The sequence below is a fragment of the Chiloscyllium plagiosum genome, unplaced genomic scaffold, assembly GCF_037043375.1.
Source record: "Chiloscyllium plagiosum isolate Xiang-an unplaced genomic scaffold, Cpla_swu_hap1 HiC_scaffold_6, whole genome shotgun sequence".
Taxonomy (NCBI): domain Eukaryota; kingdom Metazoa; phylum Chordata; class Chondrichthyes; order Orectolobiformes; family Hemiscylliidae; genus Chiloscyllium; species Chiloscyllium plagiosum.
Genome location: NW_028270144.1, coordinates 19122345 through 19144543, shown reverse-complemented (window position 1 = coordinate 19144543; position 22199 = coordinate 19122345). Strand labels below are relative to the sequence as shown.

Sequence of the window (22199 nt, the reverse complement as noted above, 5' to 3'; positions counted from 1 at the left end):
CAATCACATATCTTCATCTTCACAGTTCACAGTTCATTCAAGTAAGCAGAAAATAAATGTTCTGACAGACCACAGATTTATCAACACCACGAAACTGCACCAAACGTAATAATATAATTCTTTGGTGTATCTGTACTATTGCAGAAAGATATTACACATCAGCAAATAAATTATAGTTTACAAATAAAAGAACATTTACAGACGAGAATCTTAAGGTAGCTAACGATGATAACAACGACTCGCAGCTCACAATTATGTACAAATCCTACAGGGACAGGCCTGTCATTTTTGTATCTTCTGGCCTCTAAGGACATATTAGTGCTCTTTAGTTTGTTTGCACGAAGGCCTGAATAATTATGAGTAAAATATGAATATTTTTGTCTGTACCATGATAGAAGATCGCACGAGAGGCTGCTGCTCCAGAATCCCAATAAAGGTTGGGATAAATTATTGATTTCACAGGGTCAAATAGAGTTTCAGCATTTACGGATATGTGACTCGTTTAGGAAGGTCCTAATTCAACTTTTCTTTTTGCAACAGTATGTACCTTTTTTTTAGTGTTTTATTATTGCACCACTAGCACTGGGTCATTTCAGCTGAATACGGAAATATGGCGAACTCCCCCCTCCCCCATCCACTCCCCACACCCGTCGAACTTGCATCATATTGTCCATCATTGTGTCAGAAGTGTGGCGTAGCCCTTCGCTCGAACCGTCGGCTTGTAACCCTGTAACCGGGCTCTCAAAGAATCATTCCCAGCCCCTGAGGGGAATTGGGGCGTTAAGAAAGGCTATGCATGTTGTGTGACTGTTAAAAAAAAGCGCGGAGATGTTTTCTGGTCGGTACAAAAAACGCTATTGCTCGATTGCAATAGGTCGAATGATAGGTTTTATTTCTTTAAGTCACTTTTGATCATCACTATTTACAACTCTGAAAATAAATCAAGTTGTGACTTTCATTAGTTTCGATGGTCCCACTATAATCTCTGTTGACACAGAAAATTGAACGTATAGGCCACAAAGCTGCACGAGATCAGGTCCATAGCCCTTAAGTTGTTTTCCTAGGCCTTTTGAACCTACTTGGTTTAAAGTGGCCACAGGACACCCGCAGTTGGTATTATTGGTTGTCTGCCATTGCCACAAACCCTCGATCGACGCTTTTCAAGGTGCCCACATGCACGTTTCTGCAGCACTCATCTGTCAGAGCATAGTCCTGGGATCTGGGTCCCTGTAAACCTCCTCATCCTCAGTGTCGGATGAGGCGCCATTGCTTGAAGGTGTGTGGAGGCTATTGGCTGCCCCGCTCCCCTGGCAGACGTACCACTCATTGAGGTTGGTGACTTGCGAAGAGACGCTGGCAGTGCGGCCCCTGACGGGCTCTGAGGCTGGAGACACTACCCCCAAGGATGTGTTGGAGAGCTCGTAACCAGAAGAGAGGGGAGGTGGGGGAGATTTGCAATGCACTTTCATGTGTTTGCGAAGGGAACTGGGATGAGTGTAAGACTTGTCGCAGCCTCTCACTTTGCAGTTGTACGGCTTGTCACTGGTATGGACATGAGAGTGCTTCTTCCGGTCACTGCTGTTGGCAAATTTCCTGTCACAACCATCGAACTCGCATTTAAAAGGCTTCTCTCCTGAAATAATAAAGAAAACACAGTAAGGGAATAAAACCGAGTGGTTGTTTACAGTAAGTTTTTTTCAAGCTTTTTAAAATTGATTATTTAAATATTCAGAGTTCAGCACGACCATTTTAGCTCTAGTTGCAAAAGTAAGTTCCAGTATTTCAATAGCGATTGCACCTCAACAAAAGTACTTCCTTGACTGTAGTGCACTTTAGGATAAGATCCTGAGGTCGTAAAAGGCGCTAGACAAATTGATATGTTATTCTTTAAGTGTACATGCACATAAAATGTAAGCTTTACCATTATGACCTGCTGGCAGAGATTTTGGCCTCTCCAACGTATCCCAGCTTTGCTTTGTATTCTAGAGGGCATTTGGAACACTTCGTGTTGCACATAAACAATTTAATTCACACTTCAGTCGGGCATGAACGCGTCTCGGGGAAAAATACTCCTTTTTCATCCGATTTTCCTGAAAACGCTGCGAATCTGCATAAAGTATATATCAGCCAAATTCCACATTCTTCATCTGAAGCGCTAATAAACTTTAAACTGCAACTAACGCAGTTTTTTATCCCTCAACATTTCACTTGGAAAGTAATTTAGCGCTGCCATTATTGACAAATCTCCTTGGCAAGAAGTTCTGAGCCTTTTTTTTAAATAAAAAAAAGAACTTATTTCACTGGCCAATTGTAATATTCACATTTTTCTTTCATGCTATTTCGATCTTTCAGACCCTTGGAAACTGTGAAGAGAATATTGGGGTTTGGTATTTGTGTTGACAGAATTCGTTCAGTTTAAAGTCTGCAACCAGAGAATTAAACCGGTTAAGCGGCTCGGGACATTACTTGCTTTCTTACTCAACCCCTCAATGTAATTCTTTCACTGTTTATTTTGTAATCCGGTACCCAACAATTTGATAAGTTAGGCAAACTGAAATCGACCTTCCATATGAAGGGTTAGTCATGTTGCATTAAATTCTGCAAAGCTAAGAGTAGCACTACAAATACAGGCCAACTTCCTGTAAACTAAACAGCCAAACTAGCAATCTCGCTTTCTTATCTATCTTCAGATTGGGAAAATGGGTTTCATACCACGGTCAATTCAAACCTGTGCTCTCAGTTAAACTGGATGAGCACAATAACACCAGGAATGGTAGCCATCTTTTTGTAAGAGCATGCACCATCAAAAAAACATGGTGACTGCTCTTCTTCGTCAGTTTGATTATCATTTGCACTGACTATATAACTTGGCGGAATCTTTAAAACAAGATGATGTTCCTATTTTGGATCCTGTTTCGAGTTAATATTTTTGCGCAGGGGTTGGAGCAGGGGCTGGACCCATGGCCACAGGCGTCTTCCAGATTTGTATACGGTAAATATTTATATTTAGCTCTGCTGCAGCTCGATGTAGTGCCTGGATCCCAGAAGCTGGTCATAAACTAGCACTTCGAACGTGCCTGGTGTTTGGGGCCTGGCGGTTTGTTCGGAGTTTCCGGCCCCAAGCAGCATGTCAGGAGAAAGACACTGACAGCCTTTGATTGTTGCGTTGCATTTTGCCTGAACTAGGGATCTAAGCAAAATCACTTGACTGGTAGAAACGGTTTGGCTCTCAAACACATGACTTTACCTGGAAAACAAGACCAATAGGCCTATACAGTTTGGTACTCATCTTTGCTCCTGGCCCCAGATTGTTTAAGCCAATTTTTTTTTTTTGCATGGATCACTGCAGAGCAGGACTGGGTAGATTTTCCTCTTCTCTGGACCTGACTTCCATAAACTCAATGCCCTGGTTTGAGCAACACTCCCCCACACATACAGGTTTCAAACACAGCATAAACTTTTCAGCAAACCCCAGATTCAGACAACGCGACTGAACACCAAAGTGTTCCCGACCTTATCAAATCTGCAGACTGGCACCACAAGTCTCGCAGGCTACACATAAACTTTCAAACTGACGGAATGCAATGTTTTAAAACAGAGAATTATGGTAATTGACTTTGCAAACACACTTGGCTCACATCGCCATATTGTGTGTGAGTTGGTGCCTGAGGTTAGATTTAAATGCATGGGAATTTTATGTTTCTATTTTCTTTCATACAGCGGCGAAACTGGCTCCTCCGGCGCCGTTGCGTTTCCTCGACGGGCTCTAGTTTGCAGAATTTTAGCAACATCAGTTCCATTTGTGGGACCGGCATGAAGTGATAGACAGCTTTACCTTGCAGCTTCACTGAAGTGGAGAAAGTAATTCTGCTTCGCCGTGTGACGCTAATTACCATTTTTGTGTTATTTTTAATCTATGACCCACTTAAAAATATTATGATGCGAGAATTTAACGTTCTCTCCCCAAACCCCTGCCTATTCCTTTAGGTCGAAGTGGACACTATTCGAAAGGTCAGCAAATGGTCACTTTACAGCTCGAATTCGGAACCATGAAAAGAAGGCCCGAAAAGACACAGTGACTATTCCAGAGAGAGTTGTTCAGTTCTCAGTTACAATTTCTGCTTCGGGATACGGTGCTGGGAGGGTACAAGGCAAACGATACGGACTTGTAGACCTATAGAGAGTCTTATAGAGAGAAATGAAGTTTTAAAAACCTTATTTTCTTTCAACACTCCTCTCAGAAAGAGATTGAGGATTTGGGCAAGCGAATCTAGCCCTCCAATTTTGTAACCCGGTACCCAACAATCTGATAAGTCAGGCAAACTGAAATCGACCTGTAATATGAAGGGTTAGTCATGTTGCATTAGGTTCTCCCAACCTACGAGTAGCTCCATAAATACATGCCAATCGAGTCCTGAGCAAAGCTACAGTACAATTCCCATCTCGCCTCCAACCCCCTCCCATATCCCGATGTTTCCTTTTAAAACCAGTCCAACATATTCTTTAGATAAAATCTATAATCAGAGCAGTCATGGACCATTTGCTTTTAACATTTAAACAACAAATTAGGCAGGCATTAAACGAATAGGTGTAACACTATCTGTTTATACCCTGTGACAGCGCACTATAAATCAGTGGAAACAATTAAGCAAAACATACGTCAATAAACATTCTCCAAGGGATAATATCTGTCTGCAACAATAAATTCTGACCAGGTTGCCTTATTTCGCAAGCAACTAAAAACGATATACGAGAGATCTGCAGTGAACTTAGTTCAAGTTAGACAGGGTACACCCTCGGGGGATTTGCGATGGTTCCTGCAGCGTATTTACTGCCGATGGGTCACGACAAAAAAATCTTCATTATTCCAATGACTGAGCCAAACTATAGCATGCTGCCTGTGAGGGTATTGATATCCTTTCTCTCAGGGACTCTATCTTAAATTTCAACAACTAAAAGCCGGCCAAGTCCAGTCTGATCACAAACTTCGATTTTCTCCCCTAAGCTCTGTTACATTGAGATCTTCCTGTCCTAATTTATGATCCCTTTCCTTTCACTTCGTCGTGAATTTTTTTTAATAAAGAGATTTGGATTTAAATATCGGATTTTAAGAGGAATCTTCTCTTTCTAAAACCCGAGAACACCTCCAATCCATTGCGGCTGGTCGCTTCATTTCAAAGTTGGTGACCCATCTTCCACTCGTAATTCCCGGGACAGGAAACAAAGGGAGGCCCCATCGTATTTTTTTTGTTTCCCCAAGCCCGTTTGAAAATGTTCCCGGCCTGTTTCCCACCCACGGAAATCTCCGGCACCTTTCAAAATGAAACCGCGAGACTTTAATCCCACATTCTAGGGGTTTTGTGAAGGCGGATTTCAGGCCAGTTAAACTCAGACGGGGCTTGTTTCCTGAGATGGTGAAAAAGGAGACTGGTCAGACTCCGCCAAAGTAATCACTCCTCGGTTCTGTTTCTAACTTAAAAGCTTTGCCCGAGAGACCAGCACTTGCTGAAGAGGGGGGTTGGGGGGTTGTGGGGGGGTTGGGGGGTGGGGGGGTGGACAAAGTGAAATCCCGCTCCGAAGCACCAACCTGTGTGAGTCCTCTTGTGTATCTTCAGGTTTTCCGAGCGAGCGAATACCTTACCACAAGCAGGGAATGGGCACGGGAAGGGTTTCTCGCCCGTGTGCACTCTGATGTGATTTACCAGTTTGTATTTTGCCTTGAATGGCTTCCCTTCTCTCGGGCAATCCTCCCAGTAACAAACGTGAACGCTCTGCTCGGGTCCTCCGACATGTTCCACCGTGACGTGGTTCACCAACTCATGCATGGTGCTGAAAGTTTTCGAGCAGGATTTCTTTGCAGTATCCTCCTGGTCGATCCACTTGCAGATGAGCTCCTGTTTGATGGGCTGCCTCATATACCTCAAGAAAGCCCCGGCTCCGTGATGAGCTGCCGCCAGGTTAACGTTTAAGTTCATGGAGTTGTAACTGTGCAGGGAAGTGGCCGGGTAGTGCTCGGCTCGATGGTTAAAATGTTCCGGTCGGTACAAGTCCCCCGGCAAGCCCAGGCGCATCTGTCCGTTTAAAGTGTGGTGGGATCCCGGCGTTGACTGCTCGTGGAGCCCGGGGAAGACCTCTGGGTGTCCGTAGCTCGCTGTGGTGGACAGGAACATTCCGTGATGGTGGTGGTGGTGATGGTGATGGTGGGGATGATGGTGAGAGGAGGTCGCTGGGTGCTGTTCAGTCAGTCCATGCATGGCGGACGCTGAGAGATCTCTCCTCAGCATGTAATCCCTGGCGCTGCCGTAGCCCGTGTGGGGATGACCCGCTGAGTAACTGACCGAGTTCTGCGCGGAGCCGAAAATCGTCGCTGCCTGAGTCTCGGGGTGCCCGGCCATATGCTGAGATGGACTGAGTTTGAGAGCACCGCTGGACTGAGCCACGTGCTCAGGCCCGAAAGAGGTGAGTGCCACACTTGGATCGTTGCTCATCTCCCCAGGGTGGATGTGTGTATGACTCGCCAGCCCCGGGAAACCTGACATATTCTGATGGGGATGGTATTTGTTAGCTGCCAAATCCGCTAATCTCAACGCTGGATTCCGCTTGCTTAGCGCCGCTTCCATAACTACACAAGCCTGACCATCCACACAGTAGTTGGTGGTACCGTTTTTTTCTCTCTCTCTCTCTCTCTCTTCACCTCCCCCACCACCAGCTTCCCCACCCCACCCACCCCACCCCCCACCCCACCCGCCCCCCTCCCAACTTAAAAAAAAACCAAAGCTGGAAAATATATTATTGAGCTCAGTTCCAGCACTTTCTCTTTTTTTTTGTTGTTGGAGCACTTTTAACTCTCCTATCTCACTCTGTCCTCAAGCGATTGGCAGAACCTGGAGTGGTTAGGCGACAGAGTAGGGAAATATAGTTCAGAGATGGCAAGACCGCGATTGGCGACTGTGGACTGATTGGCAGATGCGCCGTTCAGGCAATTCGCCGGTTTTCAGCGGAGCAGCGCAGCGGGGTCCTCCCACCTCCTGCCGGCACTTCCCATCTCGTTGATCCTGCTCAAGTTTTCACTGGAAACTTCAGAAATACGGTCACTTGTCTTTTTATTTAAAGAGAGGATTGATATATGTCCTGATCTGGACTTGAACGAATTACGATAGACTTCCTTTGCACCTCACCTGCACATCACTCCACACCTCCCCCACATCCCATTCGGTGAATTCGGACATTTGATGTAGAATTTTTTTTTGTGAATATGTACTGTCTTCAAATTCGCTTCACAGTGAGGAATCATTGATATATCATTTGTATCAATTGTGTTTTGCTTTCCCGTAAATAATTAGTCCCCAAAATAATTTATAAACACCCTCTACAATTCTCCTGTAAAATAATACAAGTCATATTACAGTATGCTTTCAAGTTCAAACATCGTCTTTCAAGAATCAAAATTGTACTATGCTTGCAGGGGACTCCATGTCAATAAGTGCGAATAATCGATGTGTAGATTAATTGGATGCGTCTTTTTTGTATCTGTGTACTAATTGAAATTTCATGCGCTTGTAAAACGCGAAAATGTATACGCCTTTCCAAATAAAATGAAGGATTTCGGAATAACGGTGTTTCAGCGTGTCGTTATAAGTAAACCATCCAAATTGTCGGAAGAAGGCATGCACAACTTCTCACATTCGAATTTGTATTTTAAAATCTGCATTCTCAACCTACATTCGTGTGTCAAATAAACTCAGGGAAAATATGTAAACTGACATTAAGAAAGAAAATACACTTAAGTATCACGATGTGTTGTAAACCTACTGGTTAAAGTAAGCTTGGTTGGTCGTATGTCAATAGGAAAGAACAGGGTCTTCATCTTGGTTTGGCACATGAATGAAAAGATAATTCAAAAACCCCGACCACCAGACATCACATGGACTATGTTATATAATTTTGTCATTGTTGGGTTTATGGCAGATATAGCAATGTTTCAACCTGGCTAAATCTAATTCAATTGGCACTCTCATATCACAAAATGATCTGCCTTATTATGTTTCTGCCGTCGTTATTTCCTTTCATTGTAATTCTTTACCAAGTGTTCAATACATTTCACGTCTCTTCCTCTCATTTGCTTCTTTAATTGATTTTTAATCATCTATAAAACTTGGGCGACTGTTATTTATAAGTATATATTGTTTAAAAAGTCAGTGAAATATAACACAATTAGATGGCTTTGACTGGAGTAAAATTTATCATTCATTCCAAGCGAAATAATTCAACACACATTGCCAAAAGAAGAAAGGTGAATCGTTGTGAAAGGTGACAACACAGAACTAATTGCAGAAAATAAGTTTATTTGACAAACGCTGAGTTTGTTGAAATAGTGATTTGTTGAGCCATACCAACTCGGCGAAGAGAGAATAACAAGTGTACTCAGAACACAAGCAGATATTTCTGGTTTCAAAGGCAAGTCTTTAATGTGAATTTTGAGACGTCAATACTGTGGGATTGATAAATAAGCTGAAATATTAATTATAGCACAAACACAAGTGAATATATACAGATACACTATTTACCTTGTTTACCTTTCTACTTGGAACTACTACTTACGAACTTACGTGAGAAATTCTTACCAAGTTAATAACCAAAGGCTGCGTAAAGAAAAATTGAAAATAGACTAACACAAACAAATCAAACTAACGGAAAATGATTAGGTTAAACTGTGACATTCCGCATAAAACGGACATTTGGATGAACATATTTATTTCTCCTGTACTCAGCATGCAGATATTCAGATGAAGATATTTCATACGGCCCCGTTCATTGTTTTCTTAATGTTTCCACAACATTCCGAATTTTAAAATAATAGAAAGAAAACACGCTGTTCGAATGGCTTGGATATTACTGTATACGGTTTATTGTCAGTCAATCCTTTTATACTTTGAATAAACAAGTGAATCTCCATCTAGTCTTCTTGACCCGAAAAATAGATAGAGCTCTCTGCCTGGTCGCGTTATTAACTTAGACAATGTACTGTTTGAAATGTTTTTACAATATCATGTTTCCATTATAGACATCCAGCTAGTAAATATTATCACAGACCATATTTATCAAGTTTATTATTGTGGAGCTTTATTACCTGTGAGTTGTATATGTTTAAGACATAATTTCTACATGCATACGTTGCACGTATCTGGATGTCTATTGACGAGACAACGTTTTATGCTACTTTTTTAAAGTCTTCCAATGTTTTATTAATTTTCTGTATGGGTTTTTTTCCCATAAATTTCCATTTATTGTCCCATTCCTGGCTAGGTGCATGTCCTCCAAACGCCCTTTGCAAGCATCAGGTACATGTATCGCACTAAAGCTCCACCAGGGCTTGTGCCAGCAAAAGAAAATGCAAAATTGCATTAACGTTAAGAATAATTAATTTTCATAATCGTAAAGTTTTGTTCTGAATAATGTAGGAAACAATAGAACAAGTGACGAGCGAACTACGAGCAGGTGCCTTTGACGTTTTGTTCCGAAGCAATTTGGTTTCTTCCTATAAAACCAGCCAAGTAGAACAAAAATGCCACACCTTTAGCACACACAAAATGACTGCAGTGTCTGACACACTAGTCATTTTATGGGAATTCCGTATAAAATTACTGTAGCGCGTTGCCCAAACTTTATTCAGTTGGCTACATTAAGAATGCTCTTTCAAACACTTTCAAAGATGTTTAAATGAATAGTATTTGCAAACTGGATATTCCATTTTATTCAGAAAGCCTAACACCAAATCACGTTACGTTATTCTACGAGAGCCATGCAGTAACATTGTAACATAACATTATAAGTTATGAGGGGCGCAAGAATTTTGCGCACCAGGACGTTTTTTTCCCCTCACTTGCAATATTAAATTCAAAACAAACAAAACTATGCAATTCAATTATTTGCCTTTCAAATAGCCACGTTTTAAAGGAACACAAAAGCGTCTGCGAAGTTTCGCTGCTACAAGTGCTTGCTACTTGCAATGAAATAAATTCCGTTCTCCAGTCCTGTTCGCCAGATAAGAAAGTTTGCACCATATTACCGACTACAAAAGGATAAAGATTTATGGTTTCAGCAGCCGAGGTAAGTTGATTGTACTGTAAAGGGGTATAGCTGTTACATGCGTTTCCTTGTTGCTGTCCTTGATCAGCACAGCATGATATGTATCTGTCATCGATTACTATGTCTTAATATATACTTCTGTGATCGATTTATTTATTTCCACTTGTTTTGTTTTGCTTAAAATTGTTACAAAAATGTAACAGAGAAATAAAACTCGTCTATTTGCAATATCCGAATGCTCCAATTGATGGTATTGGTTTTAATAGATTTTACAGAGAGTATAACTGAGCATTTTAATGGATCCAAGTAACACGCTGAAGAAAGTTCCCTTCCTTTGGCCGAACCCTCCAGATACTTGTAAATTAGGATTCTATTCACAATTCGATCAATATGGAACGCAATTTAAAAATAATAAATATCTGGCACTAATTTGGTTCTGAGGTACTATAGTCCAGTATTGAGTCTGTCCGCTCAGTGTAAAGCATAAAGCTAAATTCTCATTAAGCACTGTGTTTGTGTTATAATTATAATGAATTGGTTTCCTGTTACTGTTTTTTCCAGGCTTGATTATTTTTAAGGAAATTGCTTCCGATTTCCCGGGGTTTTACTATCTCTTATTACACTTTCTAAGCATAATCGTATTTCCAGTTGAAAATTCTATTTTTTTTTAGCTTTTCGCCCTATTTTCTGGATTATCAACAATTGCTCAAAACAGTTGAGTGCATTTGTCAAAAAGTAACATAATACGAATTTTAAGAGCGCAATTAATATAGTCAACGGATGAACTGGGACTATATAGTTATTAACGTGGCTTGGATAGAATAAATTATGCGAAATATGGGGTTCAAATTTAGGAAACTAGAAGTCTGTGTTAAATCTGAAAGTCGATAACGGCAAGAAGTCAAGTAATCAGGTACCGGGGCAGAGAGGGGATAAAGGGAAAAGGTTAATACGTAGGGAATATTTTGGAAATGCAATGATGGACGGTACAGAACAATGCCAAATATTGCAATTTATCATGTAAATGTGGAAAAAGGCCATGTCCACGAGAAGTATGAATATACTAACTTCTGAACTAGATAGGTATGGCATTTCGCTGGTAACAATAACAGGAGGGAAGCATAAATGTTGCTCTTCACCGTTTCTAAAGAAAATAACTGCAGATAGGTGAAGCGCAATCGAGTGCAGGCTTCTGAAATTTTAGTGACATGTGTTTAGTATTTTTCTCTCTTCCCGTTCCTGTACTTACTGGTGGTAAACCACAACGACTTGCCTACAAAGCCAATGCTGTCTGTCAATGGCCACATCATACAAGCCATGTCCTCATAGCAATCCGCCGCTCCATTACCTCATGCCTTGTAAGTCTGGATTCACATAAAATCCCTATACGCTTGATTGCACGCCCTTAATTATTGAACAGATACATGTTTCTTTTCAATAGATGGGGTAATTAATAGACTATCAGTAAACTGAATTCAACACTTCCTGGTGGTTTACCACTGTTTGTTTATAATGTGTTTCTAGTTGTTCAAGTCAATATGAAAGAGTGCGAATAGAGGTATTGTGTTCATGTCTTTTTTGATAGTCACACAACTAAACAGATGAGGTTATGCTGATACATAAGAGCAAACTCGTGAGTTTCCCGTTTTCTGTTGACGTTTGCAATGTATCTCATTTAAAGCGACGCTGTTCTTTGCAAAATATTGCATCCTGGGTTTGTGAGACAAACCTCCCAGATAAAGAAAAACAATCGCGCCCCGAATGCACCATCCATCAGCTGCAGGTGTTTTGCTCACGCGTTGGGTTATTTGTTTAGGTTTATAGGTATATTATAGGGAGATCTGTGTCATTGGCGAAAATATTGGCAAAATGGCATTAGAATTCATGCTGCATATTAAAGGCTCAATATTCTCTAAGTGTTATAAAGATTAATTGTAAATACTTGCCAGGTAATATGTACAAATCATAGGAGGTGCGTTCAGATCGTTAACCCTTCATACAAGTTAATTATTCTATGTAATCTCATGTTTAAAAATTCTTATCAAAAGCACTGCCGAAAGATTTCCATGCCATATATAAAGTAATTGCAAAGGTTTATAAATTGAAACTTTATGTCTTTCTCATTGGTATTGATAAATATTGCATTGCAATTGTTTCCATTTTAGTACATCGTTTATTTTTAAAATGGAGTTTGATTTGCCCTTGGTGTCACAAGATATACTAAGGTCAATGTTACAGATGATTAAATGTCTTTCACAAACTCGTTACTTAATTGGATAATTTCTGACACTGGTCATCCCATTACATTTTTCTGTCTCTTCCTTATTTGTCAAGTTCCTTCCTCGACTTTCTCCTTCATTCGAAAATAACGATCTACTGATAACCATCTAAACAGTTGCAGTTGTAAGTGGGAGAAGGAAAATGTAAGCCACGCTTGCCGCGTGCCACCCTTACCTTAACACAGTGATTATATCATGTGAACTGATTCGTAAGACTGATAAACAAGAAGGTGCAAAACACCCACAGACTTAAAACCGAAATAAATTACACTAGTAACGTGTTTTAAAAACGCAACAGACTTTACAGGGGTTAACTGCAGATATAATTTATGGAATAACAATCATAGGTCGCCAACTCGTAAACTGATAACACATGTCACTTTCATTTGTCCCTTTTCTAACATGCCATCGTAAAAATGTTTTTTGGAAGCTCTTTGCCAAAAGGACAACAAGCGTTCATGCCCACTCATTGTAAATACAAAGCTGTAATGTACATGTTTATATCAATGGATGGGTGCGGTTTGACAGTAGGCAACAGGCCATAACTCGACACTCTGTACGTATCAAATACAATCTCGAAGAGCGTAACATAAGGATGGGTTTGTTCTGTCCATTTCTTAATATTCACACGGGCCCTTCTTTTCCCTCGGTTGATTTTAGCCGAACATAAGAATAGTTTGTATTCAATTTCTCTAGCTTCCACAATTTGTAGCTATTAATATTAACATGTGGGGCAGTATTTCACTAACAAGTGAGCGAATTCATTCAGTTGAGGTCTTCGAACCAGCACCCGCCTCACCGCTACACCCCCCACCCCCACAGACTAACAGAACCGTGCTCACTATAATTCTATCCTCTTTGAAGTACGGGATAAATTAACAACATTGCATTTGTTAAAGTTGTCTGTGTTGTTCCATCTCGGTGTGCAGAAGATACGCCATCTTTTTGTGCTTGAAGGACACAATAATCATATTTTGCACGTAAGATTTGAGACTTTCGTGTGTCGTGAAATTTATATTGCAAGCCCAGAATGCACATTGGCATTAAAAATTGCTCAATCAAAATACTTATGTAACAGTGATCAGAAGAGGTAACATCAATTCTCGGCAATAATATCACGTAGTTAGAAGTAGCATGTTCCAAACATTCTGATTGCTCCGAACAGAGATTTTTTTTATTGATTTGGTTTAAAGACTAGAGCTCATATGTGCTTTATCACGAATCTTAGGTCTAATCAAAGTAAGCAAGTTCAGAGATAATTTGTACTGTCATAGTTATTTGATTAACTCAATAGGGTTCTATATTTGATCGGCCGGCTAACAAGATATGGGAACTTTTCCTGACCCAAAACGTGAGCTTATGAGTTTTATCAGCAGTCCTTAAACCCACTGTAATCTAAATAAAATACAAGTATTAGAAAATGAATAAAGAATCTCAATTTACATGACGTTATGTTCTTTCTATACTGTTGTAGTCACTATAGTGAATACAGTCCTGAAATTACAATTATATTGAACGATAGTTCATGGGCAATCCTATACCTTGGTTGAATTCATGTTATTTGTGAAGACTAAGGAATTATCATTTTAAAGAAGCCATTAAAAATAAAAAAAACTGAAAACATGACCAGACATCCGGAATTTTAACTGATTTTTTAGACGTTATTTATTCAAAGAAACGTATTCAAAACAATGGTATTTAATCCTTTCTCCCACCCAATTAACTTCTGCCTTGATTTCTGTTTAAATTCTGACAAAAAAATTAAAGGGGGGCATTTTTGTTGCTTTCATACGATTTTCAAAACTAACGAGATAGCTAGCAAACAACAGAATAGAAAACTTTAAACTACCCCCCGGTAAACACAGAGATGGTGTCTAGTGTTCGGACTCTGTAAAGTTCTATCAAAATATCTCCCCCCCCCCTAAAAATTTTACATAAACTTATCAGATATGTGACATTGATTTCTCCATCATGCTTTGACTAACTTTATTTAAAAATAGATTGAAATATTTGACAAGACTGATTCAGGCGAAATAAGATATTGTAGGGGTGCCATTGTTGGCAGTTATTATAACAAGCCTGCGGGGTTAACAAAAGAAGCGCTGTCGCTGTATAAAGAGTGCGGCTTCTGGATTTGGAAAACCGGATAAAGACATTCTTCTCAGTCTTAGAGCACCGTCTCTCACATAGTAAGTGTATTGCTTACCTCGCCAAACCTGTTGAAGCACCCATTAAATGAATAGATTATCAGCCGCTGGCCTTGCTCACTGTCCACCACCAGCTCCTGTCTGCATTTCTGCTACAATGGTACTGAAATGCAATTGAATTTTTGTATTTGTCCCTCTCCCTCCCTCTCTCTCGCTCTCTCTCTCTCTCTCTCCCAACCCGGTGACCAAGGACAGAGGGTTTTTTTTTGGAGGGGGGGAGCGGCTTTGCAGAGAAATAATACTGCTCTGTGGAGAAGTCGGCAAACGTGACTTTGAACTTGGATCAGCTCCTGTATTTCCTGCAGAGTAGCCCTGGATAAGTGAAAGAATAGCAGCAAGCACTATGCTGTGGCCCTTTGGAATTCGAGAATTAAAGCACCAAACAGATGATGACTGAGGAAGCAGTGAGAGGCATGAATGTATGTTACAACAGCCGCAGTATCCAAATCAAACTTTATATACTATGATACATAAAATTAAATCGTTGTTTTGTTGACGCTCTCCGAGAAACCTTCCGGTCTGATTGAAGTTCTATACATTCTGTTCATCACAGATGAGGCGGTGACTTTGTCTGAAAAATGCAGGGTCAGTACACAGTAGCATAAGGACAGATTTTGTAATTAACTATGGGTGATTTAGTAGCACACGGGATTGTTTCCGTGACGTTTGCTTGTTTTTTTTTCCCCCCTCTCTTATTCCAAACCTGCCCTTTAATACAGACTGTTCCCTGAGCAAAACACCAGAGATCCCACACCAGTGTTTTTTTGTTTGGAAAAAGGAAAATGGTAGCAAGTTGAAATATTGGCACTTTTTCGTTCATGACGGTATAGAAATAGTGGGATTATTTGTATTTAAAACGTCCTTATATTAATACATGGATTCATTTCATATCCTCCGAGTGAAGTTTACCTTTCAATCGTTTTCAACGAAAATCGCATTTAAGCAGAAGAAAATGCAGACAGCTTTTATTACAAAAAATGGTGTGCAATTTAGTAGGTGGCAAATCGGATTAACTCGCCCCCCCCCCCCCCCTTTATTTCTGGCACAAACCCTTCTAAGCAACGCCTGTGTGAGAGAGAAGGAAAGGGTGGTCAAGAATTTTCTCACAGTTGAAATCTGATCAGAATTAGACATGTCTGTTTAACTGGTGTCAAATAATTTCAACCCAAAGCTTTCTGATGTTACAAGTTCCTTATCAAAAAAAGTTATCTGATTATCATCATTTTACATGCTTGGGATGTTTTTTTTTAAAACATACCCAGTTCAGAAAGGATAGTGTGGGGAGAGGAGGACATGAATGGTATTGTGAACATTATATTCAGCACCTGCCCCTCAAATAGATTGCAAGTCGTTATAACGGATTTCAATGGACTTCTATCCCAAAGAAGCAAAAATATAACGTTGCTACCTACATGGTGTGGAAAGGAGTGGCTCTGAAATGGCCGAACTGAAGGGGTAAAAAAAACAAATCAAAGTAGGCGTAATTAATGAAAAATGGCGATCTGTTTGGAGCAGGCTACCTGGGATGGATGAGGCGGAGTTGTCCAATGAAAAGCCATTAGAAAGTGCTCGCTGTCCTGTTTAAAAGGGGTGTTGGGAGAGGTGCCGTCATTGCAGTCAGTACTCGCACTCTGCATCATATGACAGGAGCGGGACCAGCTTAAGGTACCCCCCCCCCCCCCCTTCATAAGACACACTCTATCCCTTCCTCCCCCACCCCCCACAACCCCTTCCCATTCCCTCCTCCCTCCCCACACATTCCTCGGAAGGATGCCCTTATCTCAACTCCTCATTTAACTGCCTTCTGATCACCGCTATCGCCGACAACAGTGCATCTGCTCAGAAGAGAAAGAGAGACAAACAGGGAGGAAGAGGCTTCAAAGAAGACGGTTCCTGCTCCGTGGGAATTGCTGCTGCAACAACTTCTACGTGATCGCAATAAAAACTATTCTAGAGGACAGAGAGAGAGGAAGACAGAGAGAGAGAAAGTTGTACCTGATCATTTGGCTCGATCTGTTTTATCATCGCTTATTTATTTCTCAAGGAAGGCAGAAACTGTTACAAGAAAAGAAAGAGGCCAAGATTTGGATTCGAGCTGTTGAATTCATGGACTGGTGCGTTTTGGCTTCTTCAGAAATCGCTCATAAACAATAACAAGAGGGGAAAAGGCGTCTCTGAGTTGCTGCTTGATTCCTGTGTGTGTGTGTGTGTGTGTGTTGTGGTGTCCGTGGGTGGGGAGATCTCTCTGCCTCTCTCCCCTGCCTTTATTTTTTTGTTGTGGAAAGCATGTTGCTCGATGCGGGACCCCAGTTCCCGAGCCTCGGGGTGGGCACATTCGCCAGGCACCACCATCATCACCACCACCATCACCACTCTGGCGCCGATATGTCCGAACGGGACCTCGGCTTGTCTCAGAACAGCTTCGTCGACTCGCCTCACATGGGAGCTTTCAAACTGAACGGCGGAGTGCACCACGACCTGTCGTCCCCGGGTCAGAGCTCGGCTTTCAGCTCGCAAGCCACCGCCGGGCCGGGCTACGCGGCCGCTTTGGCTCCCCACGCCGCTCATGTGAGCTCATACTCGGGCGCCGCTTTCAACTCCACCCGGGAGTTTCTGTTCCGGAGCCGAGGCTTCAGTGAGTCGAGCCCAGGCTCCAGCCAACACGGGATCTTCGGGCCGAACCCGGGCAGCCTTCACTCCGAGCCTCCGGGGCATCTGCTGTTCCCCGGGATTCATGAGCAAGGAGGATCCCACTCGTCCCCAAACGCTCACGTCCTCAACGGTCAGATGCGCCTGGGTCTACCCGGGGAAGTGTTCGGCCGCTCGGATCAGTGCCCCAGGACTGACCCTTACTCGGCGGCTCAGCTCCACCACCCCAACTATAGCCACATGAACATGAGCATGAATATGGCAGCGGCTCACCACCACCACGGCCCCGGAGCTTTCTTCAGGTACATGAGGCAGCCCATCAAGCAGGAGCTCATCTGCAAGTGGGTCGACCCCGAGCAGATGAGCAACCCCAAGAAATCGTGCAATAAAACTTTCAGCACCATGCATGAGCTGGTCACCCATGTCACAGTGGAGCACGTCGGCGGACCCGAGCAGACCAACCACGTCTGTTTCTGGGAGGAGTGCGCCCGGGACGGCAAACCCTTCAAAGCCAAATACAAACTGGTGAACCATATCAGGGTGCACACGGGAGAGAAGCCGTTCCCCTGCCCTTTTCCCGGCTGCGGAAAAGTTTTCGCCAGGTCCGAGAACTTAAAGATCCACAAACGCACCCATACAGGTAACAAAACAAAACGCAACGGACGGCAACAATGCTTCATACCCCCCCACCGATGTCTCACCATCCCCCCTCCCCTCCCTCCATCCCCACCGTGTCCCGGTTAGAAGGGAGCGCCGGTCCCTCTTTCGATTCGCAAGTCATTTAACACATCATTCGGTTTTGTTTTCAAGTACAACTCAATCATTTATATATTGCCAAAAGCGCTGAAATTAATCTTGCTGTGGCCGCGTTCAGCAAACTTTTCCATGCCACTCTAGAACTTCCCATCGTCGTCGCTCTGTCTAGTAACAATACAAGAATAATTTAACTTTTTGGTCTTGTCTTTGAGGTTGGGTAGTAGTTTGAAAATGATCTCTTCACGTTTTAGCAGCAAATCTGTGCCGACCACTTTCTGATCCTTAATAATTTGAATCACATTGCACGTCTAGATTGAAATTGATTTTTTTTAAAAAAGAAAATCCGCTGCAGTGGAGATTCCAGAAACAATATACATTTCACAAATTCTGGCCACTTTAGAGGAGAGAATTAAAAATGCTTGGCTTGTAAAAAGACGTGAAAAAAATGTGGAAATTGCCTCGTGTTATGTGGGAATGCAGCCTCCAGCCACAAGTTGAACGTCCTCTAGATAAACACATTCTCTGTTAGACAGCAGGAAAGGTTTGCTGAACGAATACTCCGTGAGTTATAATTTCTGCTGCATTGCATAATATTTCTCTGGAGTGGGCAGAATTATGTCATCAGCAGCCGCCAGTATTTGGAGCAGAAACGTTGAATATGGGTCAGGATGTAATCTAAGGACAGAGGGTCCTGTGCTAAACGTGGCAGCCAGCTGAGAAATTAAACTGAGCTTCAGCCATGCGGCATTCATTATTCATCCACATGTTTATATTTTCTAAATCACTGGCTTTTCAAAGGAGATGGAAACAAAAGCGATAATTAATTAAGAAGGTTTTTTTTTTAAAAATCGCAATAACTATTTGCTTCTGGTAACAGAATGCAAAACTCATTGTTCGCTCGATTGTATGATTAGTCATAGGTGCCAGACAAGTCTTTAGCAAGGTTTTCAATTGGGAAATTTATTTGCTTGGTGCGGCTATACTTCAGATTTCGAGGCGGTTTACATATCTTTTCGGAAACAATTTAAATGCTAATAGAGAAGGGGGTAATGTTACATTGTTTACTCCGTATTCCTGTGTGATTCCCACCTCCTAGTTCCGTCTGTCTGTAAAATGCAAAATTCAGACGGGAAATGCTCAGCGTTTTTGACACAAATGGCATTTTCAAACACAAAAGTGTATTCCCATGAATAAGTATATCCGGGGACTGGTTAAAGAAAAAAGATCCCGACATGTGGAAACGACGGCGGTAAACTGCGGCTGGTGTTGCTGAATCTTTGTTCGGTTATTTCATTTCTAGAATTCGTTTGGATCATTTAATTGAATTCACAGCATCCATTCTGCGAGTTGGAGCAGACTCTTTAATTACATTCTGCCATTGTGTAAATGCGATGAACTATTTCCTTTCCCTGTGTTGCCATCAGCTGAGGAAGGCAGCTGCGAACCTTTTAATGTGACTATTTCCATTCAGGGAAAGGGACCCGAGCAACACAGGACTTAGAAATCGAGTACTTAACACACATTCACATTCATCACTCGAATCTAAACGCGAATCGATGTTGTCAAACGCATTTCCGTCCGCTGCTTAAGACTTCAGTTTAGGTTGGCCCATTTTAAATTTTTTTTTGGGGTGGTGATTAAGGATGTCAGGGCGAGCTATTAAACACCACTGTTAAATGTTGAAAGCGTTCAGATCTGGACGCTTTGGGCGGCGTTGGATCTGAGAGAAATGCAAGTGTTGGTAGATGGAAGGATATGTGGTTTTGCTTGACTGATCCGTTTCTCCATGCTATTTTTCTTGTCTAGGTGAAAAGCCATTTAAGTGTGAGTTTGAAAGCTGCGACAGGCGCTTCGCCAACAGCAGCGACAGAAAGAAGCACATGCATGTGCACACTTCAGACAAACCCTATCTGTGCAAAATGTGTGACAAGTCCTACACACATCCCAGCTCTCTAAGGAAACATATGAAGGTTACTACTTTTCAATATTTATATAGAGAAAATTACTTGTATTAAATATGATCGGGTTCTGCTGTTTACAAAGGACTAATTGGGTATTCCCACCTCTTTTTTTAAAACTTGTTTTTATTTAAGGTGCACGAATCGTCACAAGGTTCGGAGTCCTCACCGGCAGCGAGCTCTGGTTATGAGTCGTCTACTCCCCCGGTCCTGGTTTCTCCGTCTACCGACCCCCAAAACAGCAATAATTTATCTCCTGCCTCGTCTGCAGTGCACACTAGCGCCGGCATTTCCTCCAACTTCAATGAATGGTACGTTTAAAGAGCAAAGAAACGCAAAAACACACACACACATAGACACACACAACACACACACACACACGCAAAGACTACAGGCCTCCAACTTGGGAGATCGGCGTCAGTGCTAACTTAACGTTAAAAACAAAATGTAAAAACAAACTTTTTCCAAGTTAATGGGAAACGGAGAACACTGTAACCCTTCCGTACAAGCAATATCCAGTTCCAGAGATTTTGCAGAGGCGAAGATCAGCATTATTTATATCTTACTGAATGAACCTTTTGACTACTTTTCCAACTTGGAACACAGTTGCAGCCTGTTAGTATGAACTGTACCTGGAATCCTTGATGAAATACAATTATTCTGCGGTGACTATGGATATCTTTCCTAAGGAGACATGACATTTCCAGATTGCGCACAAAATGGAAGCTTGAAGGACACTGAAATGATTTCCTTGTCGCTGTGTTTTAATGTTGAGATTTATGTCACCTTTTTTCAGGGCGACCGATTGTAGAATCTTCATGCAATTCTATAGAGTGAAACCTGTGCCAAAGTCAAATTGCAGTTCACAAACACACACAAAAATGCAAATAATTGCTTGTGAATGTATTTTTTTTTCTCTCTGTTAGCTGGGTTTTTAAATCTTGTGATGTTTTGTGCTTTGCCAGTTTGAATTGTGAAATGCTCTTGGAGATTGTGAAAAAAAAAAGGTTGTGCCGTTAATTTTGTAACAACAAATACTCATTCTGTAAATAACCGCGTTGCCATATTTATCCCATTTGTAATTAAATTATGGTATTAACTTGCTACACATGAAACAATATTTATAAAGAATGTTTCTTAACTATAAATATGTACAATCGTGAGTTAAACATGAGAGTGTTCGGATGGCTTTGTTTTAATTTCTAGATAAAGCAACGTTTTCCCTTCATGTGCGATGTCCTGAGATCATTAACAGCATACAAATAAATAATAAAACATGTTGCCAGTGGATTTGCTGAAATCGTTATTATTGAATCCAAAATACATTCTCATTGATGTTTATCTGTGTCCCATTTGCTAAAATTCAGCCCAGCTGAATTGTTCAAGGCTTCTTGACAATAACCTTTTTGGTTGGGAGAGTGCTGAAGAAGACAGCAGGATGAAATAGTTCACTTAAATACTCCAGGAAGACAAGTCAGTAAGGGCACTTTAATTGTAGCGCGTACAATATTTGAGGCAGACTTGGTTTTGATTGTGTACATGTTCAGAGTAAACATTCAGGCGCATTATTAACAGCAGTGATTGGAAGATAGATGATTCGCCTGCGATATTCAAAAACGATGTATCGGTTTGTTTACTTTCGTTCGGGTTTCTTGTGTGCTGAAGGTAGGAGCAGCAAAGTTAAAGAAAGCAGCATGTTGGACAGTCTTGTGAAACTTTCATTTTGGGGCTCGCTGGGACCGGGGTGGGGGGGGGGGGGGGGGGGAAGGGGGCGGGATCGGAGGCGAGTAGTCGATGTTAATTAGTTGCTGCGTACGAGGTTGGTAAAAACTCAAAAAAAGTGCACACAATTCAATGGAAACCGAGGTGGAATTCATTACCACGCAGTCACAAACCTGACACGTGTGAGAGGTGTTTTCCTTTGCATTTTGAATGACCGTTAGAAGCAGGCACATATTTGAGAGCCAGGATGGGGGAAGCTACAAGTTCTCACTCTCCACACACACACAATCTGATTCAAAACTGCATCTGCTACTTGTTATACGGTCTGGACTGAGATTTATTTTCGAACTAACTCGAACATAAAAATAAAACATTCAATTTATTGAGCCGTTGCGATGATAGCGGGGCAGACATAAACAAAACAATTGCCGAAATATTCTTTTTTGTCTCTATTTACTCTAGCGGCTCCTTTGCGCTGTTAGAGGAGTGAACAAGTTCAGTACTATCAGTTAGAGCGAAGTAATTTTTAAAATCAAACC

General features: G+C 41.6%; 2 protein-coding genes across 2 annotated transcripts; one reads left to right on the top strand and one right to left on the bottom strand.

Moving 5' to 3' along the window:
• Window positions 1–704: 704 nt before the first annotated feature.
• On the bottom strand, window positions 705–6670 carry zic5 (Zic family zinc finger 5). Its single transcript, XM_043691292.2, has 2 exons — window positions 5588–6670; window positions 705–1633 (listed from the first exon to the last, which is right to left on the bottom strand). Exons 1-2 carry the CDS (start codon window positions 6618–6620, stop codon window positions 1200–1202), a joined length of 1467 nt encoding a protein of 488 aa, XP_043547227.1. The 5' UTR covers window positions 6621–6670; the 3' UTR covers window positions 705–1199.
• Window positions 6671–16306: 9636 nt separating this feature from the next.
• zic2a (zic family member 2 (odd-paired homolog, Drosophila), a) lies at window positions 16307–21226 on the top strand. The gene is made up of 3 exons (XM_043691291.2): window positions 16307–17864; window positions 19787–19950; window positions 20074–21226. Exons 1-3 carry the CDS (start codon window positions 16862–16864, stop codon window positions 20257–20259), a joined length of 1353 nt encoding a protein of 450 aa, XP_043547226.1. The 5' UTR covers window positions 16307–16861; the 3' UTR covers window positions 20260–21226.
• The last annotated feature ends 973 nt before the right edge of the window (window positions 21227–22199 follow it).